Source organism: Coturnix japonica, chromosome 2 (genome assembly GCF_001577835.2).
Source record: "Coturnix japonica isolate 7356 chromosome 2, Coturnix japonica 2.1, whole genome shotgun sequence".
Lineage (NCBI taxonomy): Eukaryota > Metazoa > Chordata > Aves > Galliformes > Phasianidae > Coturnix > Coturnix japonica.
Window position 1 is genome coordinate 14,982,887 of NC_029517.1, and position 18,322 is coordinate 15,001,208.

Below are 18,322 nucleotides of genomic sequence, written 5' to 3' on the forward strand. Positions count from 1 at the left end.
TCTGTATTAAAATAAATCTTGCAGGAACTGCAGCTATCTCTGAATGTAACAAACTAAATTATTCAGAGCAACTTGCCAAGTTGCAAGGCATGGGTCATAAAGCAGACTTGCACAGTCTTCTGCATTTCATTACAGTAGGGCTGAAATCCCTACAGTTATGCAGTGTGAGAGGGTTTTCTGTGAGTATTTTCAAGTAGTGACTTCTACCTGGGGAAAACAAAACACACAGCTATTTAGAGTTCTGGAATACCTCATCTCCTACAAGACTGGTTCTAATTTCATCTTAATCTTATAAGTTGGTGGAGCATTTAATATCAAGATTTTGAGAAAAAAATAAAATACTGGATGGTTTTTGTTCCCCAGGAATATCACTTTACTGACTGCATGGCAAGATCACAAACAAACAGAGGAATTATACTGACACAAACTTTTAACATCTTGGCTTGGAAAAGATAATAGGGAGACAGCAGGTCTTTGAAATGCCCCGTTAAACCACAGCACAGAGTATGCCTGACTGTTACCGTCTGCAGTAAGGTTTTTGTCAGTATTTATTTCTCCAGTGAGTAATTAAGAAAAGATCTCTCCACAGAATACCAGCCAGACATCTGAATCCAGCCAATGCTGATTAGTTTACTGCAGCCATCTCTGTTAGAACTATTGACTTTTTCTTTATGCATCTGCAGCAACAGCAGCAGCAAAGGCAAGCCAAAGTCTGCAATGTGACAAACCACTGGAGGAAGTGGTGGGACCGCTCCTCTTCATGCTCTCACACTGAGAGCAGATGCCCTTCTGGAAAATCTGCTTTAGATGAACTGAAGCAGTTGGCTTTAATAGAGAAGTAATTGGGTAAATTGTGAAAATGAGTGACATATAGTAGGTTAGACGACATGGTCTATGATCCCACTGATCTTAAATCCATATTAATCATATTAAAGAATTTACATCAATAAAGCCCTGTGCAATTAACAAAGTTCAGGAAAAAACAGCTGCAAACTCAAGAGAAATGGAAAAGAAATGCTATTTTTGTTTTGTTGACATTCTTACAGTTCATTCTTTGGGTGATTCCTACGTGTTAGCTGGCATCCACAAAAGGAACACTGAGGGGGAAAAAATGCATAGATTTTAGCTTTTTGTTGTTGTTGTTGTTTTCTCTATTCTAGTTTAACATTTATTATTATATACTTTAAACTGTCAGCCTCAAAAGAAGCAAAAACTTTTAGAAGAATCAAGCTGAGGAAATAAAAAAAGCCCAGAGCACAAGGTATGTTTTGTGTATTTATAAGGTAACCATTAAGGAATGCAGAAACAGAAATGTGATGACAATGAAGGTTAACACAGATACTGGACTACTAAGGACCATGTTCTGAATGGCCAAACTTCATTCCACTATTGAAGGAAAATGCAAATATCAAAAACTGAAAATTATCTCAGCCAAGCCATGCTGAATCCAACCTCAAGAAGCTCTCTACAGCATCGTGCCAGTAATATACCTGGACAAACTCAGAGAAACCTGAGAAGAATTCTTTATAGATCTCAGGAGGAATAGCTCTTTAAGAGAACAAGACAACACACTCAACTCCAAAAGGGCAGTATTCAAAAACTTCAGTAAGTATAGATGGCAACAACCACACAGAGTAACACAACAGAAGACAAATCTCCCCTAGGAAATGCTGCACAAAAGTGGAAAGTGGTAGAGATGGATCTCAGAACTTATATTCAGGAAACTGTGTGGACATGAAAAACTTTATGTCTTTGGAGGTCAGTGACCAGCTGCTGAGAACTTTGAACTACTTACATAATGGAATGGGAATGATGGGAGTCAGATAAAAGGGCAGTTGCAAACCCTGAAATCATTGGCTTGGGAAAAATAAAGGTGATAAATCTACCTCCTCTGGAAAACAGTTTCATTATACCTCTATGATTTGTACTGCTGCTCATCACCTGAAAAATCAATAACAGTAAAATCCCCAAGGGATAATACGCACATCTCCTCTTCCAAACACAGCTTCTGCTAACCTTTGCATCGGTTCTGGTTTTCCATAAAGCTGTACTGGCAAATGCACAAGTAAACATATTGATGAATTCTTAATTGTCTGGCATGTGCCATTTCTTTTTCAGAAAGAAAGATCAACCACAAAGGTGTTTGAGAAGTAAGGCTGCATGCATTTTATGGGCATATATATTTTATCTTTGTTCTTTAGCATTTTTATAGTTGTCTTTAAAAGTTTCAGTCCTCCTCCTGCTACAATATGCTTCCTTTTCGGGTCCTCCAGATTTGAACTCAAAAACTGAGAGCAGAATTGGCACTTGCAGTTGGTTTTGCTGAAATATGTTTCTGTCTAACTTCACGTTTGCTATTTTGTGTTTAAAACGACACTGTTTCAAAGATGTAAAATAACTGTAGATAAACAAATTGTGTATATGCAAAAGAAAGTCCATGGATCCAGTTTTCCATTTAAAAATGTAGCAGGATTAGAAAAAGAAACACATCTGACTTAAACATAAAAACAAGCAGGTTTCTCAGGAGAGTCCTTGATAGCTGGGGCTGTCAATCTGTAACACAACCAAGTTCAAGCTGTGTTTTTCCAGTGAAATCTCTTCTTGTTTGGTACTCCATTGTTATGTACCAGTCATTCTGAAGTTCTACTCAGTTCTTCATTGATTTTGTGAATGACCTTGTGAACAGATGATTAGTAATGTTCGAACATTTCCATGCACAGCACGTACTGCTCTGAATCATCATTCTCTCATCTGCTTGTTGCTGACCTTCTGTTTTTCAGTTCATGTTAGGTACTTGCAATACCTGAATATTTGAGAGTCTGTAACTGATCTGCTGTCACAAAACCACAATAAGGAAGAATAGTGTTGTTATAGCTATTCTACAGGTAGGTAATAACATTCAGGTATGTGTTGCACAACATACTCCTGTGTGATCACCCAAATCAGAAATCCAGATAAAGCGGGCTGGAGTTGCCGTTTGGTTGTCCCTGGTAGAGAAGCTGAAAAGTTCAAAATGGGAAAGAGAAACAGAGGGTTCTCTTATATCCCAGGTCTCACCTGAAGCCAAGATGACACTTGATTATAAACTCAGACCTAGGAATCCAGAAAAGCTCCACAGTCCTATTCCTGATTTGTCATCATAAGTAGGTGAGATATGGAAAGGATGTTAATATCCGACCATGGTCCAACATGTAGAGGTTATAAACACTCCCTCAGTTGCTACGTAAACCTGGATACACCTAAAGTCTCCTACATTTTCTTGGGATACATGTGCTTATCTCTGTTAATACCTAAAGGAAACAACATGTTCAGTGGAGCAGGTGTTAGGAAATAGGTCTCCCTTTTCTCTATGTAAGCAGCCTAAACAATGTGTAAAATATCTTCCCTAATAACACTGTAGAGTAAGCTTCGTATTTATATTGTGCCTACTACTGCTTAATGAAGGAATGTGAAGTGAAGCAATGGCAGCACAAAAGTCCGAAATACTTCTCACTCTTCAGCATCTTTAAGACAAAGTGCTAAAGTTTTCTCCAAGGTGGTACAAGTTGGTATTTCCTCAGACAGTGAAGGGAACTGAAACTAAGCGTCACATAAAGAATGAGTTTCTTGCTGTGAGCACTCAACTCCTTAATGCCATGGGAACCCAGGCCTCATTTGCTCTCAAGGCACCAAAATTAGGCAGTGGAATTTGGAGTTGCAACGCCAGCAACAGGTCCTGAAAAAATTTCCCTCAATGAGAAATAAAGCTATATTAAGAAAAAACAGTGTCAGCTGATGGCCCATCAACATGATCCATTCAGCCATCTTTGGTCTCCTCTCTTCTGAGACAGTGGTCGAAATAGCTGAAAACCTGTACCTGCAAAGTTCCCTCCTGCTATTGCAGCTGTTCAAATGAAGCATTACCAATAGCGGTTGTCCAGGGCAAGCTCTCTCATTTGCAGTCCTAACACATCTCACTTGCACAGTCCACAAAATGAACTCATTAGTACATCAAGAAAAGCAACAGAATGAGAATTGCTTCAAATGTTCCACTCCTTTCCAAGCACAGGGGGGGTCCTCCAAACATTCTGGTGATTTTTCAGGCCCACCTTCCACCGTGGGAGCCATATTCTGCTGCATTTTGTTGCTAGACAAATGATTATATATTTACATAAACTTCTTTCTCCATTCTCCCTACTGAGCTGCTTGAGATGTTGAAAAAACATCTGAACAATAAAAACAGCATAAAAGCAGGACAAAAATAAAGAGCAAAATAAACACTTACCACCTGAACTAAGGATGAGACAGTAAACAGAAACAAAAATAGAAGAACTTCAGGGGCCCAGAGAGAAAGACAGCAATTTTTTAAACAGAAATCATAGTGGTAAAATAGACATAGACAGCAAGGCGATAACATACACAGGTAGTGAGACTGCCAGAGTAAACTCTTAAGCCCCACAATTACACAAAGTGCCAAGAACACTCAGAAGGCCATGACCTCTTTTTTCCTCAAGGTTCCTGAGCACTCACTATATATATCACAACTATTTATGATTTAAAACAAGCTCATTCAGGCAAATCTTGACAAGATCGTTTGTGACATGTCTGAGAAAAAAAAAAAAAAAAAAAGCATTACTTCAGACTAAGGAAATGAACCTTGCAGACTACACTGCAACACAGTGCAATATTTCAGACATTGTAAGCAAGACACGCATGGAGAAAAAACAAACATTTCTTCAGATCTGCTTAGCGGACCACAAAATCTGCTGCAGACTCTTGACTAACTGAGTACTCAGTACACACAGTGGTTTCAGCTTTCTTTTCTCCTGTTTTTTACTGTATTTCTCAATCAGAAGAAATGAAATCCTACTTGAATTTAAGCTCAAGGTTGCATTTATTTTTTTTTTCCATTTGTTGAAAATAACATGGAATGACTTTTCCCAAATTGACTCTCTTCTCCGTAACTCATTCACCACCAACTTGCTTGCTAATCTCACCGGGGCGGTCTCTGCACTCGATCCCACTGTCTGTGTCACCTACAAAGACGTTACACAGCACCTGCCCCAGCATGGATCCCTGAAGAACACCACCCATCACCAGTCTTCACTTGGACACTGAGCTGTTGACTGCAACTCTCTGTGGTGACCATCCAGCCAATTCCTTATCCAGAGAGCAGCATCCAATTGGATGGATGGTTGCACTCGGAGACCATCAGAGTGCAACCAAACATAAACAATAATACTTGCTAATTTCAGTATAAAAATATGATTAGTTATCTACTATGAAATTAATTTTTCATCTCTAAGTTCTCAATCACCTCTGATACCTGCTATATACACTAGAGAGTCAAAACAGAAATGAGTGCCTCTCATGACTACAGCATTTGGTAGGAAAAGGCTCTTGATGTTGTTGGATTGCACAGTTACTTGCACTTGATAAAAGCCTAATATAGAAGAGGTTTCTTTTCCAAATGTAGCACAAGCTATTGGCAATTATCCTAAATTGAGAATATATCCCTAATAAAATAAGTACTCTATATTTTTTGTGTTATTCCAACAACCAACAGCAGTAACACAAAGTCAGCTCAGATCAAGTCTCTTTCACTGTTATCCTAATAGTGTTTCACATCTTTTGGTTCCAGAGAAGTTACAAAAAGGGAAGCTGAAAATCTAGCTTAGACTTTTTAATGCTCTTGCTGACATCTGAAGTTGGCAGATGCATTCACATCCCTAAATCTATATATTTAAGGTTTACACTGTAGATATTTACTGTCTCTTCTGATTCAGCTATCTTCCACAATTCCTGGGGCTTCATACAATGGTGCTTATGGTTGTCTAACAGAGCCTTTGTTGAATTAATGGTTGATATACATGAGGTTTAAAATGACTTGTAATGGCAGCATTTTGCCATCTCCTCTTATAGCAATGACTGGTGATTACTTCAGTAAAGATTGCCTGCTACAATGCCTGTAGCTTATTTGGGTTATGATTTCAAAGAAGTAAATATGCCTTGGGGTTTGGAAAGTAGATACAAGTTTAATTAATATAGATATAAATAGCTAACTAAACTACCCAGCACACAGATTTTTTTTTCAGATTAGTTCTTTATATGTTTCAAATCAATGCCATCAATAAAGAGAGCAAAAAGGATCAGCTGTCTGTATGGGCCAGGAAGCTCTGCCAAAGAATTTCAAAACAGCATTTCAGTGATTCAGCATACTGGCGAATTCAGATTAGGACATTAAGAGAGTGAACTGAACATCAAGAATGCTTGCTCTGTACCCCAGTACATGTTAGATTTGAGAAGGATTAGGCAAGCTAACAAATTAAACATTAGCAGATGTCATAACATACTACTGAAATATATAAAATTATTTTGGGCTCTGACAAATCCGGCAATGTATGTACTTTGAAGAAGAGATCTGACGTGAAGAAAAGTTCTGAAGATCAAATCAAAGCTACAAGGTTTAAAAATAGTAGTTATTTTAACTAATCTGTATAGAAAATCCCCAAACTTGGAATGAAGATCAAAACTCTGAAGATATGATACTTGAAGGAAAAGTGGAAAGAGCTTCCATACGCAAACAAAATTTCCTTTTTCTTAAACATCATGATAGTCTGTGTAAGTACCAGCAGTTTTATTATGTTGGCCCATTACTTCAGAGACGGATTGTGGTGATATGGCAGGAGAGGACAAGCCATCCCACCAGTATTCTGTTACATTTTGTTGTTGTGTGATGGTAGCAGAGGGGCAGTCTGACATGGAAGTGCATAGGAAGCAATCATGAATTCCTCCATGCAGAAAAAAAAAAAACAGTATCCATTGACTATCATCAATATTTGATGAATGTTAGATGAATGTTTATGGAGACCAGTGAGTAAATGTGGGGGACAGTGTGTTTCAGTAGCAGTGACAGCAACGTGAATGACAAGACACATTCTGGATGGTCATGCACAGCTGTCACACCATAAAATGAAGAGCATCTCAATCAGCTCATCCATGTGAATCAGCAGATTACAACCAGGGAACTATGTACAGAGCTGAATATCAGCTTCAGTGCATTGGCTATGACAGTGGCAATGTTGGAATACTCCATATTTTTTGCCAGGTGGATCTCACAAATGCTCACACAGGAAGAGAAAGTACATTGCATGCAAGTTTGTCAGGAGGTATTGAACCAACATGAGGCTGAAAGTGACAGTTTCCTGGATCACATCATTACTGGTGATGAGACGTGGTGTCACCACTATGAGCTGGAGTCAAAACAGCAATCCATGAAATTGGCAACATGTGAATTCCCCATTGAAGAAAATGTCTTCAGCAGGTCAAGCAATGTGCATTACCTTTTAGGACAGGAAAGGGGAAATCCTTCTGGATTTCCTGAAACCTGGACAATCCATCTGTTATGACCACTACATCATAATGCTGACTAAGCTGAAGGCTTGAATTTCCAGAATTAGGTCAGAGAAGAAGACAAACCTTCTCTTACAACACAATAGTGTCAGGCTCCATACCAGTCTGAAGACTGTGGAACACACTGCCAATCTTGGCTGGACTGTCCTAACACACTCACTGTATAGTCTGGATTTGGCTCTTTCTGACTTCCATCTGTTTGGAACGACATGGACAACATTTTCACAGCAATGATGCTGTGACAGCAGCTGTGAAACAGTGAGTCACCTTCACTGGTGCAGGCTTTGATGAGCATGACATGCAGGCTCTTGTTCATTGCTGGTGAAAATGAATAGCTAATGGAAGCGGCTATGCTGAAAAACAGTATTTTGTAACTGAGAACTTGATGTATTTAACAGTGTAATTGTGCTCTTTGAAACTGTTGCAGTTTCTATGGAAATAAATAGGAGGCATTACTTTCAGAGCAACCTACACACAAAGGTTACTTTTCAGACCAGTGATCCTTACATTGATACTGGTCACAGGTACTTCACATGAGCACCTATATATGCTTGTGATTGCTTTTGGCTAACTGTCTTTCTTAATACTCATTAACCAGTCTCACACTGGATATACAAAGTAAGGACTTCCTACTGCCTTCAATCTAGTATGCATCTGACCTCCCTCCAGTGCTACACCTCATCCATTCTACTCCATCCAGCTTCTCATTGTGCATGTTGGGTGCAGCTCAGTAGAACTTAGTGGAGAAGTTCTGAAACACAGTCCTCGTGGAACTGGAATCTACCTTTTCTCTGTTTGCATTTTTATGGTTTAATCTTTTCAAGCCTAAATCAAGTATTCTCAGATCTGTCTGAAAATACACCTATCTTCTGTAGCAGTATAAAAATAATCACATGCTGCCATATTCTGGAAAAGATGATAAATTTACCTTTAAATATTTGCCCTTCCTTACATCTTTAATAAAATATTGTAAAATACTTTCATTGTTATTATTAGTAACAGTAATTTGTAATGTGATTCTCATTCATTGATCAGGACCCTGCTGTGCAAGGCATAGATAAGCCAAATATCCCTGTACCAAAGAGTTCATAATTTAAATATAAGAGGAGAAACCACACATCAATATAAAGGAAGCACAAAGAAAGAATAAAAAATTTATCTTTTACAGTTATGTAAGTGGAGGCCCAGGAAAGGAAAGAAAGTTTGCAAGGATTAGTGAGAAATAACTTCATGCAAGCAAGGAAGTAGCACAAAATGTACAAGTGGTTTTAGAGTTACTTTCTACAACATATAATTGTGATGCTGAAAGAGAAGTCAGTACTGTATCAAGGTACAAGACATCACTTCTGTCTTGTTTTCATTTCTTGTTTGGCAACAATAACAAAAAGATGATAGTGGTAAGTACCCAAAAGGTTATTTATAGGAAAAATCCACCCATATGGAAGCCTTCAGTCTGCTAGGAACCACTGAGGCAGTTTCCACCAAGGAGCATCTCCAAGAGATGCTGCCATAGTAGTGGTCAGCCCTTAAATGAGGTCTAGAGGAGGTGGAGTCAAGCTCCACCCCTTCCAGGAACACAGCTAAATTACTCTCACCTGTGCTCCCACAGCTGACCTGACACTTGCCTCAGCTGATTAATCAGAGGTTCAGCCTGTGATTACCAATTTGCCATACATTTCTGCACTGTTTAGATGCTCAACTTTGGATTAATTTTCCTATTGCTGTGTTAGACTGTTGTGTTTTAACTCTTAAAGGCGAAGTTGTCTATTCTGTTTTCTCACTATCATCCTTTCTCCTTATTTCATTGCTTTAACTGATTGAACAACATGCAGTAAGGCTAAGAGTTTTAACACCCTGGCTCATTTAAAGATTAACATCAAGTAATAATGAAACTTGTGTATGATTGAAATAATTTAATATAAACCTGATTAAAGATACACTGTGAGAGAACTGGGTAAAATGTTGTATTCTTCCACTTGCAATTTTGTGTGTGATAAATTAGTCTCATTCTATCCTCTTATTTTTTATGTTCTTTTTATTCATATATATTACCTTGGAATTGCTTTAAACATTTTATCTTTGAAACCCTTCTGTTTGTTTCTGACAACTTTGATTGAACTGACATATTTCTTTCTTTGCATCTTTTTTCCCTCAATAACATATAAATCTTACCAAACTATATCAGGTCACTACATGAAGTCTACTTCAGATTCAGATTTCAAAGAGTTTAGTATGCTGTATATTGGCTCTGGAGGAAACAACATTCCTTAATAGCTTCCTCAAAACTTGCATATATTTGCAGATCTGTGCTTCATCCCACATATGCAGAGAATCTAGAAATCAAATAGTTTTGTTTATAGAAAATTCTATTGTGCTTTTTTTTCCTATGGGGTCCTCATATACAGCAGCATGCAATGATTCAGAAGGTTTGCATTATGTAGCAACAGGCAGTTCCTTACAACAACTAATTCTCTTTTTTTGTGAACATTTTCTATCCCATCCTCAGTTCTAACGTTAGTTCTAAGAATAGAATTCCAGCCTCTCCCTTCTCGGTGTGGCAGGCCCAGGAGCTATTCTTTTCACTGTTCCATTTTCTTAAATTGATCTGTTCAGTTTAATGATGAACCCTACCCTGACCCCTAACTTTTGTTTTTTGTTTTTTGATGTTGGCAAAGCTCTCAATAATAGCTGGAGGAAATAAAGCTTATTTTCTTCACTAGTACTTTCTGATGGGGTTGCATCATTCTATAGCATACCTTATATTTTACACTGTAAACTTGTATCTGTTCTTGTAATTATTTATATTATTTATTTCCAGTTCTCTACAAGTAAAAAACTAATTTCTTATTTACATCAGGTGATAAATGGTTTTGGTGCATTGATTTTAATCCTACTGATCTTTTACCCCAGAGTTTATAAATGAGAAGTTTAATTACAGTTCTACACTGTAGTGAAAGCTTTCCACTAACACTGTTATAATTCTATAATATTCTTTTCTGTGCAAAGATTTCACTGGTTATCAAATTGTTTTGCCTGAATACTGAGTGCTGCTTAACAGTATCCGGCAGTTGATATTAAAAACTGTTGCATCATTGTCTGTATCTTCAAGATTCTCAGCACAAAGAATGACTGAATAAGGGCAGTCTCCATTCTTGATGGACGAAATCTCCCTTCTTAAGAATCTCTTCAAAAACCATCAACTTTTTTCTTGCTTCACTGTAATGCGTTGAATTTCTCAATTCCCCTAATCCTTAACTATTATTGCCCTGTATAATGTGACAAACTCACGAGTATGGCTAGGAGTTACATAATACCTTCATACATTGAAGAAGAGGGACCTAGGAGAAAAACGAGTTAAGATGCACATTTCTGCTACTGTAATATTCTATAATACAGTGAACACCTTTCAAGATGGAGATGCTGCTTTGCCCTTTTCCTTTGCCTTACATTGACCCAGAGTACACTATCAAACGACACGGAATGGGATAGGTAAAATGTTGTCTTTTATCACTCAGTTGTACATAGCACCCTAGTCTCTCTCTTACATTTAATATCGCAATCTCATGTTCCAGTTCAAGGCATGGTGGGTTATCACACTGCCCACTTCACTGGGCATGGGTTTATAACTGCACTCAATTTCACATAAGATAGTTTGTCAAGTACCAGATTATCTAAGTCTTCCTTAGACCTGAAATGCCTCTTCTTTCATTTTCCTTGGGTTCTTGCCCATGCAGATCACAACACTTCTGAACTTAGCAAACAGGCATGAGCAGAGTCTAGCTTCCATGTAATTAAGGAGGCTCAGCACAATTTAATGACAATGCACAGGCCTTTTACTTGATCACAGCTGCTGCTCCTTAGATCTTAGGCATGAAAGCACGAATAAACATTCAGAAAAGATATTTTGTAGAAGAATACAAATAAGTGTGAACAGGTACCAGGTTTTCATTGCAAAGACACTGAGAGACACTCTGGTAAGTGAAAAAGAATGACTGAAATTAATCTCCCACCAACATGCAGTCTCTTGGGTGCTAAACTAATTAGTGAAGGTAAATCACTGACGTCAGGACTGTGTCCTGTTGAGAGTATGTCAAACGTTGACTGCAACCTTTAGTATTTTCTCTTCTGGCAGAGTTCAATCCCAGTACCTCTCTACCATAATAAACTCATTTTCAGTTTTACAGTTCAGTAAAAATGTGGTATATCACTTTTATTATATTTTCCATAAGCGTTCTGTCATATTTGCATTTTCAACTAATTACATGAGAACCTTTATTTGTGTACTGATATTTTCATACGCTTAAGTCACTAAAGTAAAATTTGAGCATCTTAAACTAAACATTGCACATATTGATGCAGTGCACTTACCCAGTGGTGAGCATGGTCATCAAAATACATTTGTCCGAGATAAATGTTCCTATCATTTCTAGCCTATATGCTACTGAGATCCATCAATAAAATAAAGGGCATAAGATCCATCAATAAAATAAAGAGCATAACACTGCAATAATATTTTTTCCTGTTTCGCTATTCTAATTCAAGAGGAGCAAGGAGCCAAGTGATGTCTTTCACTAATTAGGTTTTTTATTTACCAGGCATTCTTCAGTATTTTTTGTGCTTTCCTGTGGCTCTGTTGACTCCCACCCAAGTGTTAGCCAAACTCCCCAGTGCATTCACTTTGGAGATCAATACAGCAGATTTTCAACCTGTGCACATGATTATACTAATACCAGCTAAAAAAGGCACGGGTAAATACTGTACATAATTTTTCACAGTCCTGGTCTGTCTTTGTAATACCACTTTGAAGTGAAGACATTAACTTAAGAAATTTTTACATATGCAAGTCACTATTTATATGGCAAGTGACAGTGGCACTGTGATTAAAGAGGAAAGGCCATACTGCCCTGACCACAAAAGTACTCCCAGTGAATGAAGGGCTGACAAGATTGAATCACATAGGTCCCTGAAATCTAGCAGTGCAAGAGTTATTTAAAATACAAAGGTCAAAGAAAACCTAATGTGTCAGTTGGTTCAGGACACCAACAACTGTCCTTTTCTATCTAGATCTCAAGCCTTTGCATGCACACAAACACTTGGCTGTTCAATGAACCTAGACTGTGACAAATGTGTCCTTCAAATTCAGTTCTCAAAAAAGCCTTCAAGGTAGTGAAGATAACACTGCCCTCCTGCAATCCTGTACTGCACCTTTGGGTCTGTGGGAAGTTAAGCCTATGCTTCCTCTTGGTATCACAGCCAGTACAATTATGAGCACAGAAGTTCATGACATGAAAGAATGGTAATGTCAGTACCTCTGCCTTCACTGACCTACTACAGTCTGTCATTTATAACACCCACTGTATCTTCCAATGACATCCCATATTTTACCACACAATTCAAAAGTTACAACCAAGTGAATTTACTATAAGGCTGAATGCTGCCTGGTTAAATAATCTCCATCCTTGGATGTTTTTAAGACCTATTTGGATAAAGCCCTTTAAAACTGCTGAAACTGCTTTGAGGATGACATTGTACTACAGCTCTCTTGAAGTCTCCTTGAGTCTGAAGACTGGACAAACCCCAAAATACACAACACTCTCCCCATTGAATTCCATCTATATAATTTCCTAGCATTCCCTAGTAAAGAGTCATATGCATTTTCCTTAGTGAAATGCAGGGCAAGAACACACATGTTCTTGGTACGTGTGGGTTTTCTGTAATCTGAAGCAAAATCTTTTAATATGCAGATAGTGCCATCTCAGTCTGGGCTTTTGCACTCAAAGTCAGTTAGCTCCACAAAAAAGCTATCACATGTTAACCTGAAAAAGTGCATTTGTCTGACAATGACACTGACTGAAAAAGACAGAATGTTGCATAAACCTCTGCTTGGTTCCCCTTCTTCTCTGCCCAAACAAGGCAATTTATATATAAAACCCTGGTAAAATATATAAAGAACCCTACTTTTTCTTCTGGATGGACATATAAACTGCTATAATCTAAATAAAACAGGAATAACTTTTTCTAGAATACTATAGAAATCTATGATTACTATCTCAGAGGAGAGAGCTGTCCTTGGTTGCCAGTGGCATGAATACCATTCTATGCAGGCCTGTTCTTCAGCTAACGTGAAACAACAACAAGAAAATGATGTTCGTTGTTAAGAGTTTTTAAAACTACTTTACAATTAAGGAGCATGTAGCTATACACTGAAAAATAATCAAGCTAAAACATCTGGTGCATGACAGGGGACTTGAAGTCTGAGATTCAGTCCAGCATATGAGTACATGCACTGATAAATGTGTTGGAAAAAGCAACATCTTTCAGTTGGCCTCAGTGAAAATCAACATATGAACAGTAGCTGGGCTCTTGCAATGCATCAATTCTAGGCATACCTGAGGGACAAATGCATAAAAGAATTACATATTACTTCATTTTCACATTTATTAATGCCAAAATTCAAGCTCTCTAGTGTCCTTGCTGCTCTGCTCAGGGCTATGACTAATGGAGCTACCACAGCATTTAAGGCTCACTTCTCCTGTGCTAACATATACGTGGAAGACTGAAGGGAAAAAAGCCCAGTCCACGTCTACATTCTGCTGCTCCCTACTTTCTATTAGGTCTCATAGCCCTAAAAGGTAGGTCATTCTAGCTTGAGTGTGAAACAAGGACTAACACAGTTCCTGAAACAGATCTTAATACCTACTCAATGCAACAAGATGTCTGAGCATTATGAGATTATTGCAGGCTACTTAATGAACTGCTTAATGAGAGCAAGTCAATGCACTGCAGCTCTGCATCACTATTTCTATAAACTGAGAACAATATTGCTTTGGAATATTTTGGAAAACCAATGGCAGCTGGAAAGAGAAAGAATTTAGAAGTTTTGAGCCAAAAGAAGAGAAGATTGAAGGGAAAAATCCCAACAGCCTTAAAAAAATGCTCCACAGCCTTTCAACTAACCCATCTTACAGTGTAACTAATTCTACTATTATAAAACTGCCTCACTGTCTAACATAATTTTCACTTGATTTTAACCCTCTTTTCTGCTATATGAAGAACACGAAGAAGAAATTATTCTCTGTCTCTTCGCATCATGGTGCTCTCTAATTTTTACCACTGGCTCTGGAAATTATCATAATATTGCATGAATTTTTAGTGTGCATCCTGGAGTTTCAGTTATGTTCAGACATGAACAAGGTCTGACTGTGAAGAGAGGGATACTGAAATTGGATTATTTTTTTTCACGATTTTGAAAACTGCTGTCAGATCTCTTTCTCAAAACAGAAAGCAAGGCTGCATATATTTTGCTGTTCACAAGACTGTTTAGCCAAGGTATCAAAATGCTTAAAATTATTTGTAATAACTTGAGTGGGCACTGCATTGCACCGTCCTCATGGGTTTCAGCCCCAACAGCTCTGATCACAAACCAGCATTTGGTCATTTTTGAGCAATGGGTGCATGCTGGGCTGGGCTGCTCGATGGGCAGAGCTGCCACTGTGATGGCACTGGGCAGGGGGTGGCCATGTTAAGAACTATGCTGGGCTGTGGGTTGGGCATGCCTGGTATAAAGCTTCATTACAGTTAGTATTTCTGGAAGAGGAAAGTAACAAGCGTTCTCCCTTCAGATGCCAAATATACGATTTAAGAGACTCTTTGAAAAGCCAATCACGTTTTGGCCCTCTCTTCAAAATCTAAAAACAAAGATATGTAAGGAATATCAACTAGAGAGCACAGCATTCCTTTAGAGAAGGTCTATCAATAATTGGAAGACTAAGTAAATGGAAATTAGAGATAATGCTATGAAAACAGGAGAAAACATATAAATTGAGAGCCTCAGAAATGACAGCTGTCCAGTAACTGCTGTGTAAAAACTATGCATTTTTAATAGACAATACTCCTCTGCCTCTTTATAATTCAGGAAAGATCAGTGTGTTGTTATCAATATAGCAGAATCTGAAAAATAAATTTTGGTGGAGACCATCATTAGCTCTTTCTGTTTGGTTAGAAGGGTATTATAACAGCTGTTTTTCTCCCCAAAGGCAGCTGGCTGGTGATATTATTTTTCAATTAATGGCACTACACTGTGAATAGATTACAGCATGTAGACATGAAAACAATGACAATTAGTGGAAGAAATTAAGCGATGCAACAAAGTAGGTTTTGGTTTCCATTTAATTGGAGGGTAGGGAAAGTCACAGATGCAATAAAGTCTTTCTGGACACAGCAAAATTGGTATGCTGAAGGCTCTCAGAACAATCCAAGGCAGACTGGGTGAATGGATACAAAAAAAAGCTGGATCTGGGAAAGCACGGGGAGTGGAATGTAAAGATGCAAAAGACTTGAACATTGTTGAGAAAGTCTAAGGGGAATATTTAATTTTTAAATAAGAATGTAATATTGTATTGAATCCTAAGTAAATTTATATCCTTTAGAATTAAATTTCTGACATTTTATTCCTATAGATTGTAGATGCACTAAGGCAAGCTTTGTAACTCTGCACTTAGCTGAGCGTGAAAGTTAAGTCATTCAGTTTTGCCTTCCAAAACATAATAGAAGAAAAGATGACACAAATAGGAAAAAATACTATAAAGGAGAACACCGTACTGCAGTGCTGTCTGGCCCAAACTGAAGAACTTCACTTACTATTTTAAATTGCATTTCATCATAGCTGCAGAAAATTTATCTGAACCTGCCTAATTAGGTTGTTATATTAGAATAGTTGAATTGGAAAGAACCTCCAAAAATCAATGAGTCCAACTGCCTGACCACTTCAGGGCTAACCAAAAGTTAAAGCATATTACTGAGGGCATTATCCAAATGTCTCCTGATCATTGACAGGCAAAGGACATCAACCACCTCTGGAAAGCCTGTTGCAGGGTTTGACCACCCTCGGAATAAAGGAATTCTTCCAGTGTCCACTCTAACCCTCCCCTGGTGCAGCTTTGTGCCATTTCCACCCTGCCACTGGTTCTGAGGAGTAGAAGCTGGCACCTCTTTCTGCTTCCCTTCCTCAGACTCCTGCAGAGAGCAGGGAGGTTGCCTCCTGGCCTCCTCTTCTCCAGTCCGAAAGAAGTGGCCTCAGACCCTCCTCACAAGACATACCTTCCAGCTCTGTTACTAGCTTTAGTGCCCTCCTCTAAATGCTTTCAAGCATCTTAATGTGGTTATAATGTTATAGAGTCCAGAACTGCACACAATGCTCCAAGCCCTACTGGTGCTAAATAACAGGAGGAGAATTACCTATTTTGACCAGCTGGCCACACTTTGAATAATGCACCCCAAAATGCAGTTTGTTCTTTGGCTGCCAGGGCACACTGGTGACTCAGGCTGAACCAGATAGTCTTAAAGCACGTTTTCCTCTATCATAAGATAAAGATCAATTCACATAGCTAAAACAACTCTACCTCTGTGTGCATGTTATTATGTTTTAAACAACATCACAGAGAAACAGAATACTCCCAAACAAGCACAAACAAGACTCAGTTTAAAGCTCAGGTCTTCTTTCCCACTCCATCTTGCTCTGCTCTGTGCTCCTTTTCTGAACAAGAAGTAGGTGAGAACATTTAGTATACGCATACAGCAAAATGTCAAGAGTTCCCATTTCAAGGACCCACACCCCGTAACTCACAGCTTGTGGTAATGCAATCTTTTCTTCCTTAAAGATGATATAGTGGACCTCTAAGGTTATGTTTTATATATGCCCTCACACCATACACATTTATTGTTATACTTTCTTGCCCTGGATCATAAAGTCATGAAAACACCCACAGTGAATTGAGGAACTGTGCTATTGCAATCCTGGTGTTTCTACATTAGCTCCAGTTTTCTTTGTTTTTACTGAACATATTGTTGAAGATGGTGAAATAGATTAATTTCCACCTGATCATTTATATGAGCTTCATTACCACATTAAGTCCCTCCACTTAAGCCTTTAAATCAAAATGATAAAATTTAGGAATAATCACCCGATAATGTATGGAAAAGAGTCCCACCAAATAGTGTGGAAACACAAAACTGCTGTCATGGAGAAGTCAGGTTGTACCCTTTGCTTTTCATCATATAACAGAATGTGTCCTCAGAGAACAGTTCTGTATCATATGAGATGCAGAAAGAAACAAGGTTCCATCAGGTATCTATATCCCAACTGGGAAGCTGGTTCATTGGGATTTTTCAACAGAGTGGTTTTCCTCATACAGCATCTAATCATTGTTTTGTATTTGCTGTACATCTTACAGTGAAAAAAGGAGGAAATATTTAAACATAAGTGAAAAGCTGTGGGAAGCTTCAATCTGCTAATTCTCCCCCCCAGCTCCACTGTATTTTCTCTCCCTTCCCTCTGCATGTAGAGGTCATGGACAGCCGTCTCTTCCACCTAACAGTATCCTTTCTCTTCAAGTCACTCACAGCAAACTTTATTAATCATATTAGGCTAGTCATAACAGAAATAGATTTGATCATCACTTTTGTCATCAACATGATTCAAGCATTATCTTAAATTGCTGACAAATATAAAGACATCACTTTTCTAAAAAGTTGCAGTTTGACTTACCGGAAAGTACAGAAGGAGTGATCCAAAGAGAATGGTTTCCAACAGCACCAGACCTGAAGCTCTGATACTCTAGGAAAAAGAAATAAAAATACAAAATATTAGAAGATTCCTAAGTTCAACTGTTCAGCGTGTTATATGGATACATTTTGAAACTGCTACAATGTCTCTCAGCTGTGAGAAACTGTGAATCATGGGAATTACAGATATGAATTTAACTGCAGGTTTTTTTTCTGCACTATTTAAATGTTAAGAAGTCCTTTGAACATTCTGACCTGCCTATTTAATATTAACGACTTGGCTTCCACAGTATGTATGAATAATCTACAATTTTACTGAACACAGACTGTGCTCTTTGAAAGCATCTTTATCTTTCCTGAAATTTTA

At 38.1% G+C, this 18,322-nt stretch overlaps 1 protein-coding gene across 1 annotated transcript in view; it reads right to left on the reverse strand.

Moving 5' to 3' along the window:
• Window positions 1-18,322, reverse strand: part of GPR158 (G protein-coupled receptor 158) — a 165,006-nt gene that overhangs the window by 56,313 nt on the left and 90,371 nt on the right. The window contains exon 5 of the mRNA XM_015853313.2: window positions 17,939-18,007. Coding sequence (XP_015708799.1) covers window positions 17,939-18,007 — 69 coding nt within the window. The remainder of the gene's footprint in view (window positions 1-17,938; window positions 18,008-18,322) is intronic.